At 41.9% G+C, this 27419-nt stretch overlaps 2 protein-coding genes and 2 long non-coding RNA genes across 8 annotated transcripts; 2 read left to right on the forward strand and 2 right to left on the reverse strand.

The window, feature by feature from the left end:
- Window positions 1–241: 241 nt before the first annotated feature.
- Window positions 242–3168, reverse strand: LOC4348228 (uncharacterized). Its single transcript, XR_001540419.3, has 4 exons — window positions 2930–3168; window positions 2592–2855; window positions 1833–1898; window positions 242–514 (listed from the first exon to the last, which is right to left on the reverse strand). It is a non-coding gene; the product is annotated as an uncharacterized lncRNA (long non-coding RNA).
- Window positions 3169–4641: 1473 nt separating this feature from the next.
- On the forward strand, window positions 4642–10698 carry LOC136353615 (uncharacterized). Of its 3 annotated transcripts, none has more exons than XM_066304642.1 (7): window positions 4642–4852; window positions 4941–5147; window positions 5622–5720; window positions 5880–5968; window positions 7620–7736; window positions 8006–8111; window positions 10170–10698. In XM_066304642.1, exons 1-7 carry the CDS (start codon window positions 4772–4774, stop codon window positions 10203–10205), a joined length of 735 nt encoding a protein of 244 aa, XP_066160739.1. In that variant the 5' UTR covers window positions 4642–4771; the 3' UTR covers window positions 10206–10698. The 3 variants fall into 3 exon arrangements, with proteins under 3 accessions (XP_066160739.1, XP_066160738.1, XP_066160740.1); XM_066304641.1 differs by lacking the exon at window positions 10170–10698 and adding an exon at window positions 8266–8447; XM_066304643.1 differs by lacking the exon at window positions 8006–8111.
- Window positions 10699–16895: 6197 nt separating this feature from the next.
- LOC136353480 (uncharacterized) lies at window positions 16896–19788 on the reverse strand. The gene is made up of 4 exons (XR_010736842.1): window positions 19550–19788; window positions 19212–19475; window positions 18453–18518; window positions 16896–17168 (listed from the first exon to the last, which is right to left on the reverse strand). It is a non-coding gene; the product is annotated as an uncharacterized lncRNA (long non-coding RNA).
- Window positions 19789–21261: 1473 nt separating this feature from the next.
- Window positions 21262–27318, forward strand: LOC136353616 (uncharacterized). Of its 3 annotated transcripts, none has more exons than XM_066304645.1 (7): window positions 21262–21472; window positions 21561–21767; window positions 22242–22340; window positions 22500–22588; window positions 24240–24356; window positions 24626–24731; window positions 26790–27318. In XM_066304645.1, exons 1-7 carry the CDS (start codon window positions 21392–21394, stop codon window positions 26823–26825), a joined length of 735 nt encoding a protein of 244 aa, XP_066160742.1. In that variant the 5' UTR covers window positions 21262–21391; the 3' UTR covers window positions 26826–27318. The 3 variants fall into 3 exon arrangements, with proteins under 3 accessions (XP_066160742.1, XP_066160741.1, XP_066160743.1); XM_066304644.1 differs by lacking the exon at window positions 26790–27318 and adding an exon at window positions 24886–25065; XM_066304646.1 differs by lacking the exon at window positions 24626–24731.
- The last annotated feature ends 101 nt before the right edge of the window (window positions 27319–27419 follow it).

Consider the following 27419-nt stretch of genomic DNA (forward strand, 5'->3'; position numbering starts at 1 on the left):
TGACAACCTTCTGTTATAATAACCGAAATGTCGAGTAGTGAGCGCAAGACATAACCGTAAGATAGCTTGCCAGTCCACCACGTCATATGCCCGTCAACCACTCGAAGGTGGCGACCAAAAGCATACCCCAGTGACTCGATCCAAAGCGCTATCCCCAATTATCTTAAGCAGTCAAAACCCGTTACTCATGCTTAGCTAGTCCCCAGGAATGCGACTAGCCTCACACTTTCATCGCAAGCAATTAATAAACATAGCAAGTACCATAATAGTGTTAAAGTGCAGCGAGGTACATGACACATAATAGGGTCCGAGGTCCCAACATACAACACATAAATATAGCAGCGGAAGTCTCAAATAGAGTTCATAAGCAAAAGATAAAGCCGGTGGTACCACAACCCCACTAGGGCAAACCAACCGGGCAAGAGCCAAGCTGCAAGGGATCACTCATTGCCCTCGCCGCCCTCGGCAGAGCAATGACCACATAAGAAACATAACTCATAACCGGAATCCTCTCCTGAAATTGCAGACACCGGGTTAAGTACAAGATTGTACTCGCAAGTCTTACCCAAAATTATATATACATAAGGGAGAGAGAAGTATGCAAGCTTTCTAGCCTATAGTGGGTCTCTAGGTTTAACATTTGCATAAAGCTAATTTTATTGAGCAATTAATGAGTAAAATAAGTAAGGACAAGTAAATCTAGCATCATTTTAATTTATGGACAGCAAGAATATAATTCTGAAATGTACAAGCAAATGAGCCCAAACGGCTCTCTCATCATCAACCATAGACTACCAAAGTCCGTACCAACATGGCACAACATTCCAACACCACCATCAAACATAATCCCATCCATAATAATCTATATTTGATGCTAACATGAGTGAGATACACATTAAGCAATGTCCATAACCGAGGACGCGGCTATTCGAATAGATTATACTCTGATCAGAGGTGTACAACTGGACCCACACAAAATGAACAAGGATCAAAAGCTACACACCCCGTCAAGTGCGTTACGCAAGTGATACAAGCTCATTACATGCCTTTCCTAATCCCACCCCAACCACCTATACCACGCCGGGGTTCCCGACGACTCAATCACGTGCGTGTGTGGTGTGACAAAGGCGGGCACGCCACGCGGGAGGCACCCCCGGCCAACATAGGCACCCGAGGCCCTCCAAAGGGCTACCTGCCCTCACGTTTCTCCAACGTGGTATAAATGATCACAGTAGAACTAGTAAAGGACAAGCCGGTCCCAAATAAGGCATGTGGTAAGTACAAAGGGTACTTGAATAGATGTCAAAATGTTCGGTCCTTAACGACCTAGACGGGGCTACTTGCATCAGGGGAAACCCACCTCCCATCATCGCCCTATCACCCGTCCAAGTCCAACATATTTCATCAACCATTATTTAGTGTAAGTGCTCAAGTTTTATACCCAATAATACATGTTTTCTATATACCACAATTAATAGCATTGTCCATCCCTATAGTTCTATTAGCACTAAGCATGGCTAAGCATTAATGAATAAGACATCCCAAGTAATCCCAACCAGTGGTAATAGGGTATAAGGAGAGCAATATCACAAGAACTAAATGCATAAATAGGTTCTACCCGTACACCATAAACCGACAATATTAATATCTAGGCAATGCATGCATGCATATATATATATATATATATATATATATATATATATATATATATATATATATAGATATATATATATATATATATATATATATATATATATATATATATACACGTATAGATTGCAACCAAATCATTTTTTAGAGAAAACATAGGTTCTATATGCTTAGGTGCTTGCCTTGTTGCTGAGGGTAGCCACTATCCTCCTCGGGATATGGCTCGTTACTCTCCGGAAACTCCGAATCTATCGAAAAGAAGCAATGTGCGAATAAGAGCCAAATAAACATGCACATGCAAAATGATCAATAAATTATGAAATAAATATAGTGGGTAGAGCACATGTTAACTTGAATTTAGGTGAAAGAATCACTAGATTATCACTTATAGTTTGGGAGATATGAAAATGACAAGCTTTCAGGTGCTGAAAATGGCAGTTCTGTAAATATTAATGTTTTCTTTAGAGCATTACAGGCAACTTGCAACACAAACCAAGTTTTCATAATAATGATTATTCTTAGAATAAAGTACATCACTCACAGGTCCTAAGAAAAATTATTTCACAGCTATATGTGTTGTCATTATTTATTTATGGATTTTACAAGTTAAAAACATAGGAATGCTAAATAAACTCCTAAACATGATTTAAGAGGTAGTTTTGCCAAAAACAACACACAACAGCAAAGAGTACTAAAATATAAGCTCAACAAAATTAGTTTCACAATTTTAGCTTTTACCAATAATTTCTTACGAATTTATTAAGAGCTAGACCACATAAGGGATACATATAGCTATTTATATTTTTAGTGGGAAAACCAGTACAAAAGTTGGTCATTTTTATTTTACAACATTGAAGATCACGTTTTTCTTAATCCACAGAAATTTGGTTCACTGAATTCAGAGTTCATATGAATTAGTTATGAATTTTTAAAGCGCGTACCTCTTTCAGCTCAAAAGCTATCTCAGAAATCGATTTCTATTTTCACTCCCCTTTTCTCCAACTTCCACTGGACTTCGCTCACATCGCAGCAACCTGGACATAGGGTCGTGCGAGGCTAAGGTCTCGGGCTGATGGCAAGAGATGGAGCAAGGTCTTGGGCTGACGGCAAGAGACGCTGCCTAGGGCTTCTTCAACCGAAATCAAAAGAGATGAACTCGGGGTGAGTTACAGCCACCTTCTAGCTGCAGCAATGGAGTGGACAACCTATAGAACGTTGCTATAGATGTTCAATATGGAGGGAATTCAAAAGAGGCACCATGGATGAAAAGGAAGCTCACCAAATGGAGGAAAACAAAATGCTGCTGCTGCAGCCCTGCAGGTTGAAACCACCACTCTCTTCTTCCTTCTCGATCTCTCTCAACTCTCCATGCATGTGCAAGATGTTGGGATGGATGAAAAGCTTAGATGATGGGGATTGTTATGGTCTAATATGCAGAGCTTGAGTTTGGGTTCTTTGATGGGATTTGGGGGAGGAGAAGTGAGTTGGGAGCTCAGCTTGAGGAGGAAAAGAAAGAACAAGCAAGGGAAGTGAAAGGGGAGGAAGAAGAAGGGGTTTTCTGCTCACCTTATGTCCTGAGGTGGGGAGAACGCCCAAGGGTGGGTTTTGGGCTAAAAAGGCACCCAAGGTCAGTGACAAGTGGGCCCAACTCGTGGTGGTATAAGAGGTAAGGGCTGGAATAGAGGTGGAACAAGAATTTGGGCAGATTTCAGGAATTTTCAGCAATTTTACACATCTTCCAATATGACACTCAGTTAGTTCAAGAAATAATAGTGATATAGTTTTATCCTTTGGTGTGGAGATAGACCTGGACACCTAGTTTCCATTTTTCAAAGTTTCACTAAAAAAATTCGAAATATTTTAATTCTGGTGAAAAGATGAAATTGGTTAGGCTGAAAGTTGGTTTGAATTTTTAGGAGGCCAAAACAGAGAGTAAAAATTCCACAACATTTATATTTGTTGATGATAAATAAACTAGTATTTTAATAAATTATTATACATGTACACTTCTGTTCAAGTTATTGTTCAAATAGAAGTGGTTTCAATTTTACCGATTAGAGTTAACTTTGTCATCGCCTATGATCAAATTGCAATATAGTAAATATGAAATCTAAAGGACAACAAAAGCACTTCTAAATACCTAGTTATGAACCTAGGGCTGTTACAGAGGAGCGTGTAGGCGGCGGGGCGAGGAGCGGCGCGCGGGCTCCCTGGCCTGCTGCCGCCCACGAGGCCCACGAGGCAGATGAATGGTGGCTAGGGGAGAGGAGTGGGGGCTGGTGGAGTGGAGTTGGGTGGCGGTGACCATCGGCTTAGACCCAGCGAAGTTGCCGTCGCCGTTAGACCTAGAGGAGTTCGACGACAGTGGCCGTCATTGTTGTCGTCGAAGTCGAGCCCGCTCGCAGCTCGTCCCCTAGCTGCCGCCTCGTGGGCCTCGTGGGCAACGGCCGGCGGGGGAGCCTGTGCGCCGCTCATCTCCCCACCGCCCACGTGCTGCTCCTCCACCGCTCGCGTGCCGCCCCTCCCCCACCGCTCCTCCCCCCACCGCCACCGCGTCGCCCGTCGCCGGCCGTAGACGCCCTCCTGCTCTCCCGCCTCGTAGAGAAGGGAGAGAGATAGATGAGGGAGAGAAGAGGGAAAAAGAGAGAGGAGGCTGCTGTGGCCACGCTAGCATGTGGAGCTCACGTGGGTCCCACGCTGACTCAACCACCACGTCGGATAAAACAGGGGTCAAAACCATTGAAGGATCTAAAGTAATGATTTTTGTAAGTTGAGGGATGCCATATATCTGGTTTTACGGTTTAGGGACGATTTTGTAACTCGATAACAAGTTGAGGGACCTTCGGTGTACTTTTTCCGGCACAAAATGTACGGTCCAAGCCTAGTGTCCACATGCTCGGCCCATGAAGCTAATGCGGCCCAAGTGGACCCGAGAGAGCGGAGCCGAGAGAAACAGAGCGGAACACGTGTCCTTTCGCTCTTCTCTCCTCCGCTGAGCCGCAACGGCCTCCCTCTCCGCTGCTCCCCCCATCGGCGGCGTCGCTTTCCCACCGGCAACCCTTCCCCTCCCCAGAAGAGAAGAGAAGAGAAGAGAAGAGGTGGGATCTGGATTGTGGAGAGGATGGTGAAGACAGTGGTCGGCGAGGAGGCGCAGCTCAAGGCATTGGAGGAAACCCTCTCCGCCTCCGCCTCTCCAGCTCAGGTTTACCCCTACTCTCTCATCGCCGGCAGCCGCAGCCATCGCCAGATTCATTCGATTTTGATCTTAATCTTGATCTTGACAATCTCAGGTGGGGCTCGTCGTCGGCAAGCTCAGCGCCTCTTCCGACCGTGCCCTTGCCTACTCCCTCATCCCCACGCCGCCCACCGATTCCGGCGCTCCCGCTTGCTCCCTCCTCCGCGCGGCCCCCAACCCCAAGGCCGCCAAAGCTGCCTCTTCCGACGCCTCCTCGTCGCTCGACTTCGATGTCGACTGGGTCGCCGAGCACGCGCGCCAGGTAACAACAACTAACGTTCCTTGCTACTACTACTAGTTGTAAGTAGTATCACAATGCCAAAACTCTGCCATCCTTTTATTGTCTTTCTCCTATATCAAAATCTGACTATCTCCTGTAACAATCACAACACCATAGTATTGCAAATCGGAACCCCCTTTTTTTTTTATTTTTTTAGAGAAGGGTATTTTTTCCCTGGCCTCTACGCCCAACCAGATATATGTAGCCTTTTTAAATTAGGAACTTAGCGTATTAAACAGGGAACTTAGCCCTCAAATAACCCAATCTAAAATTCGCTCATGTAGAGATTTGAACTCAAAACCTTGGGGTGCTACTTTACAATCGCAAGGTGCGAACCCCCTTAGTATCTTACTCATGATACCTACTTTACGTGGGTCGATTTTGTAAGATGCGGACCCCCTTTCCCCTATTTTTTCTTGGAAACATCTGAATACATCATCTTCTATCAATGCACAGGTCTCGAGGATGCTTCTTGGAGGAATGACCGTCATAGGTATTTACATATGGGCGTCAGAAGCTTCGTTCAAAGCGACTTCCCCTGCTGTTTTATCACAGGTACCAACTTCTCCTTCCATTGATATTATGGGTTTTGGGAGTCAGGTTGCATCTTTATGTCATGCCGTTTTCTTTTGTTTTCGCATCCACGCCCTTCTTTTCCAATGATACCAGCATGGACCTGTATGTAATGGATAATTTGCTTCTTCTATTTTCCAGGTTCTTAGAGCTGTTTCTCAGGTTGCTCCTTTGTATGGCACTGGTGTTGATGAGAGACTGCTCATTCATATTTCTTACAGCCCAAGAAGGTGCTCCACTATTTATTTTTTTGGGGCTATTGCATTCTTACCCCTATTTTGAAGTTCAATTGTGATTTTACCCTCGTTTTTTAGGGTTTACATTTTTACCCTTGTTTTCTTTGAAACGAAGAATAGATTTGCCCCTACTTTGGATGGTTGGGTTAACGGTGTTAAGTTGAGTACCAAAAGACATTTATATCCTTGCTTCTATTGCAGATTTGCCCGCCCTTCTGAACAAATAATTGTGTTTTTACCCCTTGTACATGAAACTTGGAACTAACTTGTACACAACATTTTCTTGACTAATCTCTCGTTGTCTCGCGATGCTGCTACATCCTGCTCATGTGCTCCACTCCAAGCTGTATTTGCCTGTCCAAATGCTTCTCTAACTGCAAAACCAAGTTGATACATACATCAATATTATAGTTTGTTTGTTCTTAAGATCAATCAAGATGTGCACACAAGAAAGTATGTTTGGAAGAAAAAGAGAACCAATAGCATCTGGAAGACTGAAGTAGGAGGCTTACTCTGCACGCGTCGACAACCGGCCACCGTGGCCTGCTTCTCGTGTCGCTGCGAGTCACCACTGCCAATTGCTGCTAGCGTCGAGGAGATGTCGCTGCTGCCTTCTGCTCGTGAAGCCGCCAACGCGCCTTGCTGCTCGCGTCGAGGTGCGCTTAGAAGCACATCGCATCGAGGTGTGCTTAGGAGCCGCCGCCGCCTGCTTCTCATGACACTGCCGAGGAGCGGCTGCCAGGGCTTGCTGCTCGCGTCGAGGCATGCTAAGGAGCCACCGCTGCTGCCTGCTGCTCGTGTTGCCGAGCTGGCTCGCCGGAGCCGCCTCCGCCACCTGCTCTTTCTCCCCTAGAGTTTGGGGATTCCTTGGTGTGGAAGAACAAATCTGACCAAACATATTTACTCAAGGGTAGATTGGGAATCCCATATTTCCTAAATATTTTTTCTCTTTTCATTTATATTTCTTTAACTCGATATTGTGTGACCACCAAACTACCGTTTAAAGTAGGGGCAAACGGTGACTTCGTTTAGAAAAAAACAGGGGTAAATCTGCAAACCCTAAAAAGTAAGGGCAAAATCACAATTGAGATTGAAAGTGGGGGTATAAATACAATTCTCCCTTATTTTTTTTCCTACATTACTTTGGTTCCTTCTTTAACTGTCCATGTTCTAGAACCATGAGCTAGAAAATCACTTTTTTTTTAACTAGTACCATTTCTACTTTCTTAGTTCTTCCTTTTTCCTTTTGGTTCATGTGGTTCGGCTTGCGTTCTGTCTATAGCCTACTCCAACTTGGTTGGGCCTAACGCCTGATGATTTTATTGTACTTTGTATTCTTCTCCAAGTAAGTTATATGGGGTCAGTTGTCCGCTTAGCACTTGAATCAAGCTTTATCACTTGGTGAGCCTGGTCATCACCAAATCAGTTGACATAAATGAAAAAAATTTAGTGTAGTTCAGTGTTATGGTGGTTCTGGTATTACAATTCTCCTTCTTTCGTATGCCAACCGATGATGCTGCTCTTCAAATTCTGCCCTGCTCAACTGCATTTTGAGTTAAGCTATTATATTTTAGGATAAATTGCAGTCAGTACATGCTTACATGCACACCTCATAACACAAAATGAAAATTTTGATGTGTTACAGGTGGGCCTGTCGTATATGTGATATGAGCTCAGGACGTTTAAGGCCATGTGACTTCAAGTATACTAAACTATTAGCTTCTCTTCAAACTTTCAGATGCACATATAATTTTGAGATAAGGTACTGCTTTTCGAATTCTGACACATCCTTAGATCCAACAATTCTTGTCTACTTTATGTCACAAAGCTAGAAAAACACCATTCGATGAAGTGTTCTGGACTATCAAACATTAAAGATACATAAAAAATCAACTATGCATATCAGTTTTAATGTGTTACATGCACTTTAGTTAATCCATGCATTTGGCAATAGTACATTTCCCTGTACTGCAATGAGATCCCTTCTGTCGCATTCTGACTGATGATAATTTGCATTGCATACTGCCATAGACTGCCAGTTGTTCAAGCTGAGCCTTTTAAGAAGGTTATTTCGAAGGCAATCAGTCATCTCACGAAGCAAGTGCAGAATGCCAAAGCTTTGATTGATGGAGTCCTGGTATTTACACAGCTTCTTAGCCCTTATTCAGCTGGAGAAGTGAAAAAAAAATACTACGAGTCAGAATAATTTGCATTATCTCTTAGAATTTTGGAGTCCTCTAGTTTTGTTTGTGTTTGACATCCTCTCATAGTTATGATGTATTTTCAACTAGTTTTTGGATGACATGGACAACACTTTGGAGGGGCCACATAACGTTACATTGTCCGAACAGTAAATTGACCATTTTGATGATAATTCCATCTAAAACAATCATTCAGTTGACTCAACTGAATATGCACAATAGAAGCACGCAAGTTATGCCAATTTGTTAAATTCTGACCAACCAAAGCTCTCCTAAAAGAAACATTCAACGGAACAGATCTCATAACATTAGCAATTGAATAATTCTTCCTTCGAACAATGGCATATAGAGACGGATACTTATCTTTAAAAGTCACGTTACCTATCCATTTATCTTTCCAAAATCTAGTTTGTTCCTCATTATTCACAATCCAGGAACCCATATTCAAGAAAGTATTTTTAACTTTCATGAGACCTGATCAGAAATGAGAATCCCCTGGTTTCCTATCAACTTGAGTTATAGAATGGTTGGAGAGATACTTCCTTTTCAATAAGTCCTGTCAAACCCCTTGCTCATTTATTAACTTGAACAACCATTTACTCAAAAGACATTTATTTTGGATCTCCAAATCATGAACACCTAAACCCCCTTGGTCTTTGGGTTGACAAATTATATCCCATCTTGTTAGTCTATATTTTTTCTTATGATCATCACCTTGCCAAAAGAAACGTGATCTATAATAATCAATTTTTTGAAGAACTCCCTTTGGAATCTCAAAAAAAGATATCATAAACATAGCCAAACTTGATAGAACAGAATTAATCAAAACCAATCTTCCCCCCACAGACATATGTTTTCCTTTCCAACTACTAAGTTTCTTCTTAATTCTTTGTTCGATAATCTTCCAATCTTTATTGCCAAGCTTTCTAAAATGCATTGGAATACCGAGATACTTAACAGGAAAAGAACCTAGCTTGCAGCCAAAGATATTAGAATATTGATCATTATATTTCTTTGCTTGACCAAAACAAAATAATTCACTTTTGTGAAAATTTATTTTCAAGCTAGACAACTTTTCAAACACTGATAAAATCAATTTCAAATTCTTGACTTCTTGTAAATCATGCTCCAAAAATATGATGGTATCATTAGCATATTGCAAAATAGATAAACCATCATCCACTAAATGAGGTATTACCCCACTTAACAGACCAGCATCTTTAGCCCTCTTAATTAGTAAAGCTAGCATATCAGCCACGATATTAAAAAGAATCGGAGACAGAGGATCTCCTTGCCTAAGCCCTTTATAGGTTTGGAAGTTATTTCCAACTTGATCATTTACTTTAATACCAACATGACCACCTTGAATGAAAGAAGCTATCCATTGACACCATTTATGTGAAAAGCCTTTCATCCTCAATGTCTGTTGAACAAAAGACCATTTAACTTTGTCGTACGCTTTCTCAAAATCAATCTTAAAGATTACACTACTATTTTTACGATGCAATTCATGTATAGTCTCATGAAGAATAACAACCCCTTTCATAATATTTCTCCCAGGAATAAAAGCAGTTTGAGTAGGGCTAATTACCTTTTGTGCCACTCCAATAATTCTATTAGTAGCAACTTTGGTAAAAATTTTAAACCTAACATTAAGTAAGCAGATAGGCCTATATTGCTGGATTTTCATGGCCTCCATACACTTAGGCAAAAGAATGATAGTACCAAAATTAAGAGAGAATAAAGGCAAAGTACCATTATGAAACTCTTTAAAAAGATCTAACAAATCAGATTTAATAACATTCCAAAAAACTTGGTAAAACTCAGCTGGAAATCTATCAGGACCCGGAGCCTTGTTATGTTCCATTTGGAAAATTGCCTTTTTAATTTCATCCTCAGTAAATGCAAGGTGGGCTATGCATTTCATTGTGCATTTTTTACTGCTTCATTATCATCTCTCTCTTGACTTATCTTGGATCATTATGTCAATACAGGGAGATCACTACCGCCAATGGCTCCACTGGGAGTAACATGGATTGCCCATTCTCAATGGAGAAGACATTGTCCAACATATGCAAGAGAACTTTTTATGATATCTTTGATTAAGCATGTGACATTTACTTATTCGCATGCTCATATTCTAAACTTTATATCAAACATGATTGCATTGGTTTCCAGTAGTCCATTTGTGTGTTGGTTAATAGGTGGAATACGGCGGGGGAGGGCGGACGGCAGTCCCGCGGCAGCGGCCCCACCCTCTACCTTTGACACTGGCTAGTTTGCCATCTTCCCCAGCGGTCGACGGTCGTGGAACATTTTCACTCTCAACAGGTGGAGAAACTGAATAGAATAGGTTTGATTTGGATTAGAGATTTTTAACCACCTGTAAAGAGGTTTATTGAGCCACGCTGCATTCAGTCACATTTGCTGTTTGTCCAATATTATCTGCTGAATGTTTATTTTGGTGAAGCTACTAGCTTGAATCTTAGTAATTCAACAAAATTTTGAATCTTGGTCTGTTAAGTTAATGTTCCTAATCAGTGAAATGGGGGGATTTTTGAGAATGCGAACAAAATAATCATATTTGTACCTGGGTCTCTGAATCAGTATAAAGTTCCTGAGAATGAGAATGGAAATAATCATATTTGTCTGAACCTTGGTCTTTGAATCAGTAGAATATGTGTTTCTATTAAGTTGATCTTGGTGTGAACCTTGGTCTTTGAATCAGTATGGACGTCGGTCTGAATCTTTTGAGCTTAACCATGGTTCAGACCAATATTCTTCTAGCTTAGGTACTCGGCATCTATGTGGCTTCTACTCAACAAAGTGTCAGTTGAATTCAGTCGCATTTATCTTTGTGCAATACTTTTATCACATCTGATTCTAAAACATCTTTACCACATCTACTCCGGTGCTACTGAACTGAATGGAGTACTCCAGTTCAAGGCAACTAATATAGGCTTACTTCACAATTATCTGCTTAATTCAGTCACATTTACTCCCAGAAATTGTCTGCTGAAGCTGATCTGCTCCTAATACAGGAATACTCAACATCGAGTAATCTCAATTCTGTGTCAAAAAAAAAGTAATCTCAATTTACATTCAGTCAAAAAATTACTCCTACTCTGTAATCTCAGTAAAGTCAGGAATATTCAGTCGATTCACATTTACTCAAGATTCAGTAATCTCAGTTGACACAATTAATTACTGTACTCAATTTACAATCTCAATTCAATATTCATTAAAAAAAGTACTCCATAACCTCAGTACATTCAGGAACATTCAGTCAATTCACATTCAGTTCTTGGCATGTTGGAATCTGCTGGTGGTGGTTCAAACTTAGGCCAAGCCTGGGACTTCACTTGGCACGAACTGCTTCAAAACTCTTGGCAGGACTGGGATTTTTTCAGAACTTCAAAACTCCGGCTAATGTTCTCTGAGAAGCTACAAACTGAGGCACCTGAACTGCTGCTTCCTGTCGACGAAGAACAGAGACCACATCGCGCAATGGACGTGGAGGAGGCAGGAAGCCACGGGCGCGCGGTGCGGCGAGCCGGCGACCCCACGTCGTGAGCGGCACAGGCGGCGGCGTTGCTGATGTATATGGTCGGGAAGCAAAGTTGGAAAAAGGTTTTTTAAGTTGTATTCGGACGTCAAATATTAAAACACGTTTCTTATACAGGACGTTATTTTAAGAAAATGATGGGAGTATGTACTTTACATACTTTGTAATTATATACAATACCACGTTTTGATATTATCTTTTTAGGTTAAATGAAATGAGGAACATTTCATCAATGATAGCTAATTTCCTGGGATGTGCCGAAAATCCATCAGTATTTCCATAATTTGGATGCAGAGGTTATACTGAACATCTGCATTTCTTCAAGATCGGAGGAAGACTTCATTGCCTGGCACCCTGATAAAAACGGTATGTTCTCAGTTCGAAGCGCTTACAGATTGGCAGCTCAGTTAGTGAATATAGAAGAAAGTTCTAGCTCTGGGACAAATAATATTAACAAAGCATGGGAGATGATTTGGAAATGCAAGGTTCCTCAAAAGGTCAAAATCTTTGCTTGGAGGGTGGCCTCCAACTGCCTGGCGACCATGGTAAATAAAAAGAAGAGGAAATTGGAACAATCTGATATGTGCCAAATCTGCGACAGGGAAAATGAAGACGATGCTCATGCTCTCTGCAGGTGCATTCAAGCTAGCCAGCTTTGGTCATGTATGCATAAATCGGGGAGTGTTTCAGTAGATATAAAGGCCTCTGTTTTAGGAAGGTTTTGGCTGTTTGATTGCCTTGAAAAAATTCCAGAATATGAACAGGCCATGTTCTTGATGACTCTGTGGCGCAACTGGTACGTGAGGAATGAGCTAATACATGGCAAGTCAGCCCCGCCGACGGAGACGTCACAGAGATTTATACAGAGCTATGTCGATTTACTGTTCCAGATCCGACAAGCTCCTCAGGCTGACCTGGTAAAAGGAAAGCATGTGGTGAGGACTGTACCTCTGAAAGGAGGGCCTAAATATCGAGTGCTTAACAATCACCAACCATGCTGGGAGAGACCAAAAGATGGCTGGATGAAATTAAATGTGGATGGATCCTTTGACGCTAGCTCCGGTAAGGGGGGTCTTGGAATGATCCTCAGGAATAGCGCTGGTGATATCATCTTCACTTCTTGCAAACCCCTTGAAAGATGCAACAACCCGCTAGAATCAGAGCTGCGTGCCTGTGTTGAAGGGCTTAAGCTGGCGATCCATTGGACTTTGCTTCCGATTCAGGTGGAAACAGATTGTGCCTCAGTGGTCCAGCTTCTGCAGGGTACCGGTAGAGATTTTTCTGTTCTAGCCAACATCATTCATGAAGCGAGGCATCTGCTGGTGGGTGAAAGGGTGATTTCTATTAAGAAAATATGTCGTAGCCAGAATTGCATTAGCCATCATCTTGCAAATACGGCTAGAGCTGATTTTCTTGCTGGATTTTGGTTGGGAGAGAGTTGTAATCTTATCTCACATTTATTAAGCGAGAACTTTATGAGTGAGTAATATATTTCTTTCCCCCCGCAAAAAAAAAATACCCGTACTTCGCTACGGGTAGAAGGAACCGACACACTGAAACATGTATATTATTACTGTTTCAAGACCAATAAGATCTTTCATTGGCCTAACTATTGACCACAAAACCTAATAATAATCAGGACAGGCAAAAAAAACACTGTGATGTAGACTTAGGATGCTCTCTCTCTCTCAACCCTCATGGCAAGCACACGATCTTACTTTCAAAATCGTACATGGATTAGCGTGGAGTAGAGTCTTGCCACGCGCGGACGACAGATGGCGTGTGGACTCTAATCAGTAGATCTTATTGCAAGGCCATACTTCAAAAAAAAAAATCTAATTTCGGCAAGTTTATTTCTATTGAAAAAGGTTTGTGAGGTAAGACATTATGTGTATATTAATATTAAGGTATATGCAACAAATTTCTATTGAAAAATGAAATGAAATTATTGGAGGTGTATCACGAGGACCTTCGGCCGGGCCTACCAAAATTAGAGACGATCAAAGGCACGAACCGGAGATAATCAGCGAAGATCGAAGAGACGGCATGGGCGAAAGCCACATGGCGAAAGCCGTGGCGTGGAGATTAAGAGCCTCGCCAAAGACAGACTAGCCATGAGAAGACACGGTCGAAGGTCTAGGGCGAAAGCCTTGCCACGATAGGGACGGGTTTCTCTAGGCATCAGATCTCACCAGAAGGAAGCCTAGCGGGCCAACACACCTTCCGAAGGCTTCGCCAAGGGTTGGGCCGAAATATTTGGCCCATTAAGAGCCTATATAAGCAAAAGACACTGTGTGTACCCATAAAGATGTCCCTATTATAAGGGTAACTATGTAAATTTCCCTGTAAACCCCAGACCCTAAAATGGGAGAGTCTATAATAGGGCTATAAGTAGCCCCCTAGGGCAATGTAAAAAGGGGATCCAAAAATTTTTTACTAAACAATACAATTGTATTTACTTCCAACTACTGTTGAGAGAACTACGACTTTCGACGTGACGTGGTTATCTATATGACAACAGAGATAATCGCCAGTACAGTAAAGTCCTAAACCACATCACCGCTTGACAGACGCAATCAAGAAACAAACACCGTAATGATAGGAATGAAAATACTTAACAATATCAAAATTAGTCAGAAAATGGTAAAGGAAACAGTCATGAATAATAATAAAATCCTAATTCAAATCACCCCGAGGAGAAATGAGAAAGGAATAAACATCACGATTACTAACACGATCAACATTAATCAAACTAAATTCAGTTCCACTAATCTAGAAATAATATAATATGCATGAGTAATATTCATCTTATTTTTCTCACAAAATTTAAATCATCCAAAGGTGTAAAAACTGATTATGTAATCGAATATATTTAAATAGGCCGGGAAAACAACAGAAAACTTATTTGGTCCGGTAGCTTGCATGCGGTGCAGCCCGTCTAAAAGCCGAAGCCTGGCACAAAAGGAAAAATTATTCGGTCCCTCAACTTGTCATCGAGTTACAAAATCGTCCCCCAACTGTAAAACCAGATATATATGACATCACTTGACTTATAAAACCGTTCTCTTCAGATTCTTCGGTGGTTTTGACCCCGGTTTTATCTAACGTGGTCGCTGAGTCAACGTGGGACCAAAATATCAGCATGGCCACATCAGCCTCCTCTCTCTTTTCCCCTCTTCTCTCCCTTCCTCATCTCTCTCGCTCTTTCCCTTCTCTGCGAGGCCGACAGTGCAAGGCGGGAGAGGAGGAGGGCGTCGGCAGTCGGCGATGGATGACGCGGCGGCGGTAGGGGGAGGAGCTGCGGGCGGGCGGTAGGGGGAGGATGTGAGCTTCCGCTCGATGGTGCGAAGCCAATCATCAGCATCAAGTGGATCATCGGAGCGAGTGAACACCGGAGGTTGAGTACGCTGAAATTCAGCGAGTCCCCCGGTGGCATGGTGTCCACCACCGCCCGCACCTTGGGCAATGTGGGCAGCGGTAGCGGCTACACTTGCTGCGATTTGCTGAAGGACGGCGTTTTGAGCCTCACGGTTGCGCTCCACGGCCATAAGAACCTCAGCCATGGTAGGAGGAGGTGGCGGTTCATCACCACGGCTTCGGGAACCCTCCGGAGCATCATGGGATTGAGAGCGAGTGCTGGGACGAGTCATCCTATGGATATGAGATTAAACATAATTAGTGATGGTTGCAACTAAGGATTGATAATGGCCTGAAAGTTAGCACGCATCGTACATAATAAACTAAGTTTAGGTTACCGACTTAATATTAAGTTTAGGTTACCGACTTAATATGAATGCACAATATAAATGCATGCGAAGCTAAGTCCATGTTTGCATAATTAATTTCAATGCACAATAAAAATGCACAATTCAATTATATACAAATGCGACAAGTTATGTTAGCATGATATGAGGCAACCAAATAAGAAGCATTAAGAATCAATCATGCTCATCCTATACTAAAGCTCGAACAAGAAGCAATAAACCAAAATAGTTTTCCAATTGCGATCAACATAGCGGGCCAAAAGCGTATCAATCGCCGGAACATGAAAATTCAAATAAACCAACACTGCAACTTGGCCGCTACTGCTATATGACACATTTCTATCGAGCGTCTCTCAGCTAGGAGTACACTTTTGCAATCTATTTGGTCAAATTTTTACGTTGGTATATTTTACTTCTTCCAAAACAAGGTTCTGAAATTTCTTAGGTTGCCAAACAGCAGCCACTTTACGAATTTTTAGAGAGGGCTACAGAAGTGATAAAATTCTGAACATTTTTGTGGTTGTTCCTGGAGTAGTTGCCCAGCTCAGAAAGATTTTGCGAGCAAAATAGTGAGTAGTTTGTCCTGGAGAATTATTTGATTACAGACTGTTGCAGAAATTCCAGATTTGGCTATTTGACATTTTGGAGGTTTAAAACATGTTCATAATTTGTCAAAAAATTTTGGGAGACTAAGAGCAACATGAGGAACAGCAAGGCACCATTTTAGAGTGACTATTGCACATTTTAATTGTACTTACAAACTGAGAATTAAAGTTTAATTCCCTCAACATTATCAGTCTAATATTCGAATGGGGGAAGTAATAAATTTATTTTGTCAACCAAATTAGACCAAGATGAGTGGAAAATCTGAGAATAAGGTGAGAAAGAACACTAGAATGAGATGAGGAGTAAAAAGGATTCACACATACTAAGATTTTCACAATCGACTCAAGTTGAATATTTTGCAAATCATTTTCAAATTGCCAACTTAGCTCTAGCCTACAGTCGGCATTGCTCTAATACCAACCGCTGTGGACACCCCGAGTATTATACCATCCAGTGTCCAACGCGACCACCACATACTATTGGAGAAGTGGGATCCATACAAGCATAAATAGCCACTCGTCCTCAATGTGTCCATGATCACGGTTGACAACCTTCTGTTATAATAACCGAAATGTCGAGTAGTGAGCGCAAGACATAACCGTAAGATAGCTTGCCAGTCCACCACGTCATATGCCCGTCAACCACTCGAAGGTGGCGACCAAAAGCATACCCCAGTGACTCGATCCAAAGCGCTATCCCCAATTATCTTAAGCAGTCAAAACCCGTTACTCATGCTTAGCTAGTCCCCAGGAATGCGACTAGCCTCACACTTTCATCGCAAGCAATTAATAAACATAGCAAGTACCATAATAGTGTTAAAGTGCAGCGAGGTACATGACACATAATAGGGTCCGAGGTCCCAACATACAACACATAAATATAGCAGCGGAAGTCTCAAATAGAGTTCATAAGCAAAAGATAAAGCCGGTGGTACCACAACCCCACTAGGGCAAACCAACCGGGCAAGAGCCAAGCTGCAAGGGATCACTCATTGCCCTCGCCGCCCTCGGCAGAGCAATGACCACATAAGAAACATAACTCATAACCGGAATCCTCTCCTGAAATTGCAGACACCGGGTTAAGTACAAGATTGTACTCGCAAGTCTTACCCAAAATTATATATACATAAGGGAGAGAGAAGTATGCAAGCTTTCTAGCCTATAGTGGGTCTCTAGGTTTAACATTTGCATAAAGCTAATTTTATTGAGCAATTAATGAGTAAAATAAGTAAGGACAAGTAAATCTAGCATCATTTTAATTTATGGACAGCAAGAATATAATTCTGAAATGTACAAGCAAATGAGCCCAAACGGCTCTCTCATCATCAACCATAGACTACCAAAGTCCGTACCAACATGGCACAACATGCCAACACCACCATCAAACATAATCCCATCCATAATAATCTATATTTGATGCTAACATGAGTGAGATACACATTAAGCAATGTCCATAACCGAGGACGCGGCTATTCGAATAGATTATACTCTGATCAGAGGTGTACAACTGGACCCACACAAAATGAACAAGGATCAAAAGCTACACACCCCGTCAAGTGCGTTACGCAAGTGATACAAGCTCATTACATGCCTTTCCTAATCCCACCCCAACCACCTATACCACGCCGGGGTTCCCGACGACTCAATCACGTGCGTGTGTGGTGTGACAAAGGCGGGCACGCCACGCGGGAGGCACCCCCGGCCAACATAGGCACCCGAGGCCCTCCAAAGGGCTACCTGCCCTCACGTTTCTCCAACGTGGTATAAATGATCACAGTAGAACTAGTAAAGGACAAGCCGGTCCCAAATAAGGCATGTGGTAAGTACAAAGGGTACTTGAATAGATGTCAAAATGTTCGGTCCTTAACGACCTAGACGGGGCTACTTGCATCAGGGGAAACCCACCTCCCATCATCGCCCTATCACCCGTCCAAGTCCAACATATTTCATCAACCATTATTTAGTGTAAGTGCTCAAGTTTTATACCCAATAATACATGTTTTCTATATACCACAATTAATAGCATTGTCCATCCCTATAGTTCTATTAGCACTAAGCATGGCTAAGCATTAATGAATAAGACATCCCAAGTAATCCCAACCAGTGGTAATAGGGTATAAGGAGAGCAATATCACAAGAACTAAATGCATAAATAGGTTCTACCCGTACACCATAAACCGACAATATTAATATCTAGGCAATGCATGCATGCATATATATCTATATATATATATATATATATATATATATATATATATATATATATATATATATATACACGTATAGATTGCAACCAAATCATTTTTTAGAGAAAACATAGGTTCTATATGCTTAGGTGCTTGCCTTGTTGCTGAGGGTAGCCACTATCCTCCTCGGGATATGGCTCGTTACTCTCCGGAAACTCCGAATCTATCGAAAAGAAGCAATGTGCGAATAAGAGCCAAATAAACATGCACATGCAAAATGATCAATAAATTATGAAATAAATATAGTGGGTAGAGCACATGTTAACTTGAATTTAGGTGAAAGAATCACTAGATTATCACTTATAGTTTGGGAGATATGAAAATGACAAGCTTTCAGGTGCTGAAAATGGCAGTTCTGTAAATATTAATGTTTTCTTTAGAGCATTACAGGCAACTTGCAACACAAACCAAGTTTTCATAATAATGATTATTCTTAGAATAAAGTACATCACTCACAGGTCCTAAGAAAAATTATTTCACAGCTATATGTGTTGTCATTATTTATTTATGGATTTTACAAGTTAAAAACATAGGAATGCTAAATAAACTCCTAAACATGATTTAAGAGGTAGTTTTGCCAAAAACAACACACAACAGCAAAGAGTACTAAAATATAAGCTCAACAAAATTAGTTTCACAATTTTAGCTTTTACCAATAATTTCTTACGAATTTATTAAGAGCTAGACCACATAAGGGATACATATAGCTATTTATATTTTTAGTGGGAAAACCAGTACAAAAGTTGGTCATTTTTATTTTACAACATTGAAGATCACGTTTTTCTTAATCCACAGAAATTTGGTTCACTGAATTCAGAGTTCATATGAATTAGTTATGAATTTTTAAAGCGCGTACCTCTTTCAGCTCAAAAGCTATCTCAGAAATCGATTTCTATTTTCACTCCCCTTTTCTCCAACTTCCACTGGACTTCGCTCACATCGCAGCAACCTGGACATAGGGTCGTGCGAGGCTAAGGTCTCGGGCTGATGGCAAGAGATGGAGCAAGGTCTTGGGCTGACGGCAAGAGACGCTGCCTAGGGCTTCTTCAACCGAAATCAAAAGAGATGAACTCGGGGTGAGTTACAGCCACCTTCTAGCTGCAGCAATGGAGTGGACAACCTATAGAACGTTGCTATAGATGTTCAATATGGAGGGAATTCAAAAGAGGCACCATGGATGAAAAGGAAGCTCACCAAATGGAGGAAAACAAAATGCTGCTGCTGCAGCCCTGCAGGTTGAAACCACCACTCTCTTCTTCCTTCTCGATCTCTCTCAACTCTCCATGCATGTGCAAGATGTTGGGATGGATGAAAAGCTTAGATGATGGGGATTGTTATGGTCTAATATGCAGAGCTTGAGTTTGGGTTCTTTGATGGGATTTGGGGGAGGAGAAGTGAGTTGGGAGCTCAGCTTGAGGAGGAAAAGAAAGAACAAGCAAGGGAAGTGAAAGGGGAGGAAGAAGAAGGGGTTTTCTGCTCACCTTATGTCCTGAGGTGGGGAGAACGCCCAAGGGTGGGTTTTGGGCTAAAAAGGCACCCAAGGTCAGTGACAAGTGGGCCCAACTCGTGGTGGTATAAGAGGTAAGGGCTGGAATAGAGGTGGAACAAGAATTTGGGCAGATTTCAGGAATTTTCAGCAATTTTACACATCTTCCAATATGACACTCAGTTAGTTCAAGAAATAATAGTGATATAGTTTTATCCTTTGGTGTGGAGATAGACCTGGACACCTAGTTTCCATTTTTCAAAGTTTCACTAAAAAAATTCGAAATATTTTAATTCTGGTGAAAAGATGAAATTGGTTAGGCTGAAAGTTGGTTTGAATTTTTAGGAGGCCAAAACAGAGAGTAAAAATTCCACAACATTTATATTTGTTGATGATAAATAAACTAGTATTTTAATAAATTATTATACATGTACACTTCTGTTCAAGTTATTGTTCAAATAGAAGTGGTTTCAATTTTACCGATTAGAGTTAACTTTGTCATCGCCTATGATCAAATTGCAATATAGTAAATATGAAATCTAAAGGACAACAAAAGCACTTCTAAATACCTAGTTATGAACCTAGGGCTGTTACAGAGGAGCGTGTAGGCGGCGGGGCGAGGAGCGGCGCGCGGGCTCCCTGGCCTGCTGCCGCCCACGAGGCCCACGAGGCAGATGAATGGTGGCTAGGGGAGAGGAGTGGGGGCTGGTGGAGTGGAGTTGGGTGGCGGTGACCATCGGCTTAGACCCAGCGAAGTTGCCGTCGCCGTTAGACCTAGAGGAGTTCGACGACAGTGGCCGTCATTGTTGTCGTCGAAGTCGAGCCCGCTCGCAGCTCGTCCCCTAGCTGCCGCCTCGTGGGCCTCGTGGGCAACGGCCGGCGGGGGAGCCTGTGCGCCGCTCATCTCCCCACCGCCCACGTGCTGCTCCTCCACCGCTCGCGTGCCGCCCCTCCCCCACCGCTCCTCCCCCCACCGCCACCGCGTCGCCCGTCGCCGGCCGTAGACGCCCTCCTGCTCTCCCGCCTCGTAGAGAAGGGAGAGAGATAGATGAGGGAGAGAAGAGGGAAAAAGAGAGAGGAGGCTGCTGTGGCCACGCTAGCATGTGGAGCTCACGTGGGTCCCACGCTGACTCAACCACCACGTCGGATAAAACAGGGGTCAAAACCATTGAAGGATCTAAAGTAATGATTTTTGTAAGTTGAGGGATGCCATATATCTGGTTTTACGGTTTAGGGACGATTTTGTAACTCGATAACAAGTTGAGGGACCTTCGGTGTACTTTTTCCGGCACAAAATGTACGGTCCAAGCCTAGTGTCCACATGCTCGGCCCATGAAGCTAATGCGGCCCAAGTGGACCCGAGAGAGCGGAGCCGAGAGAAACAGAGCGGAACACGTGTCCTTTCGCTCTTCTCTCCTCCGCTGAGCCGCAACGGCCTCCCTCTCCGCTGCTCCCCCCATCGGCGGCGTCGCTTTCCCACCGGCAACCCTTCCCCTCCCCAGAAGAGAAGAGAAGAGAAGAGAAGAGGTGGGATCTGGATTGTGGAGAGGATGGTGAAGACAGTGGTCGGCGAGGAGGCGCAGCTCAAGGCATTGGAGGAAACCCTCTCCGCCTCCGCCTCTCCAGCTCAGGTTTACCCCTACTCTCTCATCGCCGGCAGCCGCAGCCATCGCCAGATTCATTCGATTTTGATCTTAATCTTGATCTTGACAATCTCAGGTGGGGCTCGTCGTCGGCAAGCTCAGCGCCTCTTCCGACCGTGCCCTTGCCTACTCCCTCATCCCCACGCCGCCCACCGATTCCGGCGCTCCCGCTTGCTCCCTCCTCCGCGCGGCCCCCAACCCCAAGGCCGCCAAAGCTGCCTCTTCCGACGCCTCCTCGTCGCTCGACTTCGATGTCGACTGGGTCGCCGAGCACGCGCGCCAGGTAACAACAACTAACGTTCCTTGCTACTACTACTAGTTGTAAGTAGTATCACAATGCCAAAACTCTGCCATCCTTTTATTGTCTTTCTCCTATATCAAAATCTGACTATCTCCTGTAACAATCACAACACCATAGTATTGCAAATCGGAACCCCCTTTTTTTTTTATTTTTTTAGAGAAGGGTATTTTTTCCCTGGCCTCTACGCCCAACCAGATATATGTAGCCTTTTTAAATTAGGAACTTAGCGTATTAAACAGGGAACTTAGCCCTCAAATAACCCAATCTAAAATTCGCTCATGTAGAGATTTGAACTCAAAACCTTGGGGTGCTACTTTACAATCGCAAGGTGCGAACCCCCTTAGTATCTTACTCATGATACCTACTTTACGTGGGTCGATTTTGTAAGATGCGGACCCCCTTTCCCCTATTTTTTCTTGGAAACATCTGAATACATCATCTTCTATCAATGCACAGGTCTCGAGGATGCTTCTTGGAGGAATGACCGTCATAGGTATTTACATATGGGCGTCAGAAGCTTCGTTCAAAGCGACTTCCCCTGCTGTTTTATCACAGGTACCAACTTCTCCTTCCATTGATATTATGGGTTTTGGGAGTCAGGTTGCATCTTTATGTCATGCCGTTTTCTTTTGTTTTCGCATCCACGCCCTTCTTTTCCAATGATACCAGCATGGACCTGTATGTAATGGATAATTTGCTTCTTCTATTTTCCAGGTTCTTAGAGCTGTTTCTCAGGTTGCTCCTTTGTATGGCACTGGTGTTGATGAGAGACTGCTCATTCATATTTCTTACAGCCCAAGAAGGTGCTCCACTATTTATTTTTTTGGGGCTATTGCATTCTTACCCCTATTTTGAAGTTCAATTGTGATTTTACCCTCGTTTTTTAGGGTTTACATTTTTACCCTTGTTTTCTTTGAAACGAAGAATAGATTTGCCCCTACTTTGGATGGTTGGGTTAACGGTGTTAAGTTGAGTACCAAAAGACATTTATATCCTTGCTTCTATTGCAGATTTGCCCGCCCTTCTGAACAAATAATTGTGTTTTTACCCCTTGTACATGAAACTTGGAACTAACTTGTACACAACATTTTCTTGACTAATCTCTCGTTGTCTCGCGATGCTGCTACATCCTGCTCATGTGCTCCACTCCAAGCTGTATTTGCCTGTCCAAATGCTTCTCTAACTGCAAAACCAAGTTGATACATACATCAATATTATAGTTTGTTTGTTCTTAAGATCAATCAAGATGTGCACACAAGAAAGTATGTTTGGAAGAAAAAGAGAACCAATAGCATCTGGAAGACTGAAGTAGGAGGCTTACTCTGCACGCGTCGACAACCGGCCACCGTGGCCTGCTTCTCGTGTCGCTGCGAGTCACCACTGCCAATTGCTGCTAGCGTCGAGGAGATGTCGCTGCTGCCTTCTGCTCGTGAAGCCGCCAACGCGCCTTGCTGCTCGCGTCGAGGTGCGCTTAGAAGCACATCGCATCGAGGTGTGCTTAGGAGCCGCCGCCGCCTGCTTCTCATGACACTGCCGAGGAGCGGCTGCCAGGGCTTGCTGCTCGCGTCGAGGCATGCTAAGGAGCCACCGCTGCTGCCTGCTGCTCGTGTTGCCGAGCTGGCTCGCCGGAGCCGCCTCCGCCACCTGCTCTTTCTCCCCTAGAGTTTGGGGATTCCTTGGTGTGGAAGAACAAATCTGACCAAACATATTTACTCAAGGGTAGATTGGGAATCCCATATTTCCTAAATATTTTTTCTCTTTTCATTTATATTTCTTTAACTCGATATTGTGTGACCACCAAACTACCGTTTAAAGTAGGGGCAAACGGTGACTTCGTTTAGAAAAAAACAGGGGTAAATCTGCAAACCCTAAAAAGTAAGGGCAAAATCACAATTGAGATTGAAAGTGGGGGTATAAATACAATTCTCCCTTATTTTTTTTCCTACATTACTTTGGTTCCTTCTTTAACTGTCCATGTTCTAGAACCATGAGCTAGAAAATCACTTTTTTTTTAACTAGTACCATTTCTACTTTCTTAGTTCTTCCTTTTTCCTTTTGGTTCATGTGGTTCGGCTTGCGTTCTGTCTATAGCCTACTCCAACTTGGTTGGGCCTAACGCCTGATGATTTTATTGTACTTTGTATTCTTCTCCAAGTAAGTTATATGGGGTCAGTTGTCCGCTTAGCACTTGAATCAAGCTTTATCACTTGGTGAGCCTGGTCATCACCAAATCAGTTGACATAAATGAAAAAAATTTAGTGTAGTTCAGTGTTATGGTGGTTCTGGTATTACAATTCTCCTTCTTTCGTATGCCAACCGATGATGCTGCTCTTCAAATTCTGCCCTGCTCAACTGCATTTTGAGTTAAGCTATTATATTTTAGGATAAATTGCAGTCAGTACATGCTTACATGCACACCTCATAACACAAAATGAAAATTTTGATGTGTTACAGGTGGGCCTGTCGTATATGTGATATGAGCTCAGGACGTTTAAGGCCATGTGACTTCAAGTATACTAAACTATTAGCTTCTCTTCAAACTTTCAGATGCACATATAATTTTGAGATAAGGTACTGCTTTTCGAATTCTGACACATCCTTAGATCCAACAATTCTTGTCTACTTTATGTCACAAAGCTAGAAAAACACCATTCGATGAAGTGTTCTGGACTATCAAACATTAAAGATACATAAAAAATCAACTATGCATATCAGTTTTAATGTGTTACATGCACTTTAGTTAATCCATGCATTTGGCAATAGTACATTTCCCTGTACTGCAATGAGATCCCTTCTGTCGCATTCTGACTGATGATAATTTGCATTGCATACTGCCATAGACTGCCAGTTGTTCAAGCTGAGCCTTTTAAGAAGGTTATTTCGAAGGCAATCAGTCATCTCACGAAGCAAGTGCAGAATGCCAAAGCTTTGATTGATGGAGTCCTGGTATTTACACAGCTTCTTAGCCCTTATTCAGCTGGAGAAGTGAAAAAAAAATACTACGAGTCAGAATAATTTGCATTATCTCTTAGAATTTTGGAGTCCTCTAGTTTTGTTTGTGTTTGACATCCTCTCATAGTTATGATGTATTTTCAACTAGTTTTTGGATGACATGGACAACACTTTGGAGGGGCCACATAACGTTACATTGTCCGAACAGTAAATTGACCATTTTGATGATAATTCCATCTAAAACAATCATTCAGTTGACTCAACTGAATATGCACAATAGAAGCACGCAAGTTATGCCAATTTGTTAAATTCTGACCAACCAAAGCTCTCCTAAAAGAAACATTCAACGGAACAGATCTCATAACATTAGCAATTGAATAATTCTTCCTTCGAACAATGGCATATAGAGACGGATACTTATCTTTAAAAGTCACGTTACCTATCCATTTATCTTTCCAAAATCTAGTTTGTTCCTCATTATTCACAATCCAGGAACCCATATTCAAGAAAGTATTTTTAACTTTCATGAGACCTGATCAGAAATGAGAATCCCCTGGTTTCCTATCAACTTGAGTTATAGAATGGTTGGAGAGATACTTCCTTTTCAATAAGTCCTGTCAAACCCCTTGCTCATTTATTAACTTGAACAACCATTTACTCAAAAGACATTTATTTTGGATCTCCAAATCATGAACACCTAAACCCCCTTGGTCTTTGGGTTGACAAATTATATCCCATCTTGTTAGTCTATATTTTTTCTTATGATCATCACCTTGCCAAAAGAAACGTGATCTATAATAATCAATTTTTTGAAGAACTCCCTTTGGAATCTCAAAAAAAGATATCATAAACATAGCCAAACTTGATAGAACAGAATTAATCAAAACCAATCTTCCCCCCACAGACATATGTTTTCCTTTCCAACTACTAAGTTTCTTCTTAATTCTTTGTTCGATAATCTTCCAATCTTTATTGCCAAGCTTTCTAAAATGCATTGGAATACCGAGATACTTAACAGGAAAAGAACCTAGCTTGCAGCCAAAGATATTAGAATATTGATCATTATATTTCTTTGCTTGACCAAAACAAAATAATTCACTTTTGTGAAAATTTATTTTCAAGCTAGACAACTTTTCAAACACTGATAAAATCAATTTCAAATTCTTGACTTCTTGTAAATCATGCTCCAAAAATATGATGGTATCATTAGCATATTGCAAAATAGATAAACCATCATCCACTAAATGAGGTATTACCCCACTTAACAGACCAGCATCTTTAGCCCTCTTAATTAGTAAAGCTAGCATATCAGCCACGATATTAAAAAGAATCGGAGACAGAGGATCTCCTTGCCTAAGCCCTTTATAGGTTTGGAAGTTATTTCCAACTTGATCATTTACTTTAATACCAACATGACCACCTTGAATGAAAGAAGCTATCCATTGACACCATTTATGTGAAAAGCCTTTCATCCTCAATGTCTGTTGAACAAAAGACCATTTAACTTTGTCGTACGCTTTCTCAAAATCAATCTTAAAGATTACACTACTATTTTTACGATGCAATTCATGTATAGTCTCATGAAGAATAACAACCCCTTTCATAATATTTCTCCCAGGAATAAAAGCAGTTTGAGTAGGGCTAATTACCTTTTGTGCCACTCCAATAATTCTATTAGTAGCAACTTTGGTAAAAATTTTAAACCTAACATTAAGTAAGCAGATAGGCCTATATTGCTGGATTTTCATGGCCTCCATACACTTAGGCAAAAGAATGATAGTACCAAAATTAAGAGAGAATAAAGGCAAAGTACCATTATGAAACTCTTTAAAAAGATCTAACAAATCAGATTTAATAACATTCCAAAAAACTTGGTAAAACTCAGCTGGAAATCTATCAGGACCCGGAGCCTTGTTATGTTCCATTTGGAAAATTGCCTTTTTAATTTCATCCTCAGTAAATGCAAGGTGGGCTATGCATTTCATTGTGCATTTTTTACTGCTTCATTATCATCTCTCTCTTGACTTATCTTGGATCATTATGTCAATACAGGGAGATCACTACCGCCAATGGCTCCACTGGGAGTAACATGGATTGCCCATTCTCAATGGAGAAGACATTGTCCAACATATGCAAGAGAACTTTTTATGATATCTTTGATTAAGCATGTGACATTTACTTATTCGCATGCTCATATTCTAAACTTTATATCAAACATGATTGCATTGGTTTCCAGTAGTCCATTTGTGTGTTGGTTAATAGGTGGAATACGGCGGGGGAGGGCGGACGGCAGTCCCGCGGCAGCGGCCCCACCCTCTACCTTTGACACTGGCTAGTTTGCCATCTTCCCCAGCGGTCGACGGTCGTGGAACATTTTCACTCTCAACAGGTGGAGAAACTGAATAGAATAGGTTTGATTTGGATTAGAGATTTTTAACCACCTGTAAAGAGGTTTATTGAGCCACGCTGCATTCAGTCACATTTGCTGTTTGTCCAATATTATCTGCTGAATGTTTATTTTGGTGAAGCTACTAGCTTGAATCTTAGTAATTCAACAAAATTTTGAATCTTGGTCTGTTAAGTTAATGTTCCTAATCAGTGAAATGGGGGGATTTTTGAGAATGCGAACAAAATAATCATATTTGTACCTGGGTCTCTGAATCAGTATAAAGTTCCTGAGAA

This window comes from Oryza sativa, chromosome 10, assembly GCF_034140825.1.
Source record: "Oryza sativa Japonica Group chromosome 10, ASM3414082v1".
Classification (NCBI taxonomy): Eukaryota; Viridiplantae; Streptophyta; class Magnoliopsida; order Poales; family Poaceae; genus Oryza; species Oryza sativa.

Coding starts and splice junctions, on each gene's coding strand:
- LOC136353616 (XM_066304644.1), top strand. CDS start 21,392: ATGGTGAAGACAGTGGTCGGCGAGGAGGCGCAGCTCAAGGCATTGGAG. Junction 21,768..22,241: donor TCGCCGAGCACGCGCGCCAG/GTAACAACAACT, acceptor ATCAATGCACAG/GTCTCGAGGATGCTTCTTGG. Junction 24,732..24,885: donor CTTTGATTGATGGAGTCCTG/GTATTTACACAG, acceptor ATTTTCAACTAG/TTTTTGGATGACATGGACAA.
- LOC136353615 (XM_066304641.1), top strand. CDS start 4,772: ATGGTGAAGACAGTGGTCGGCGAGGAGGCGCAGCTCAAGGCATTGGAG. Junction 5,148..5,621: donor TCGCCGAGCACGCGCGCCAG/GTAACAACAACT, acceptor ATCAATGCACAG/GTCTCGAGGATGCTTCTTGG. Junction 5,721..5,879: donor CCCCTGCTGTTTTATCACAG/GTACCAACTTCT, acceptor TCTATTTTCCAG/GTTCTTAGAGCTGTTTCTCA.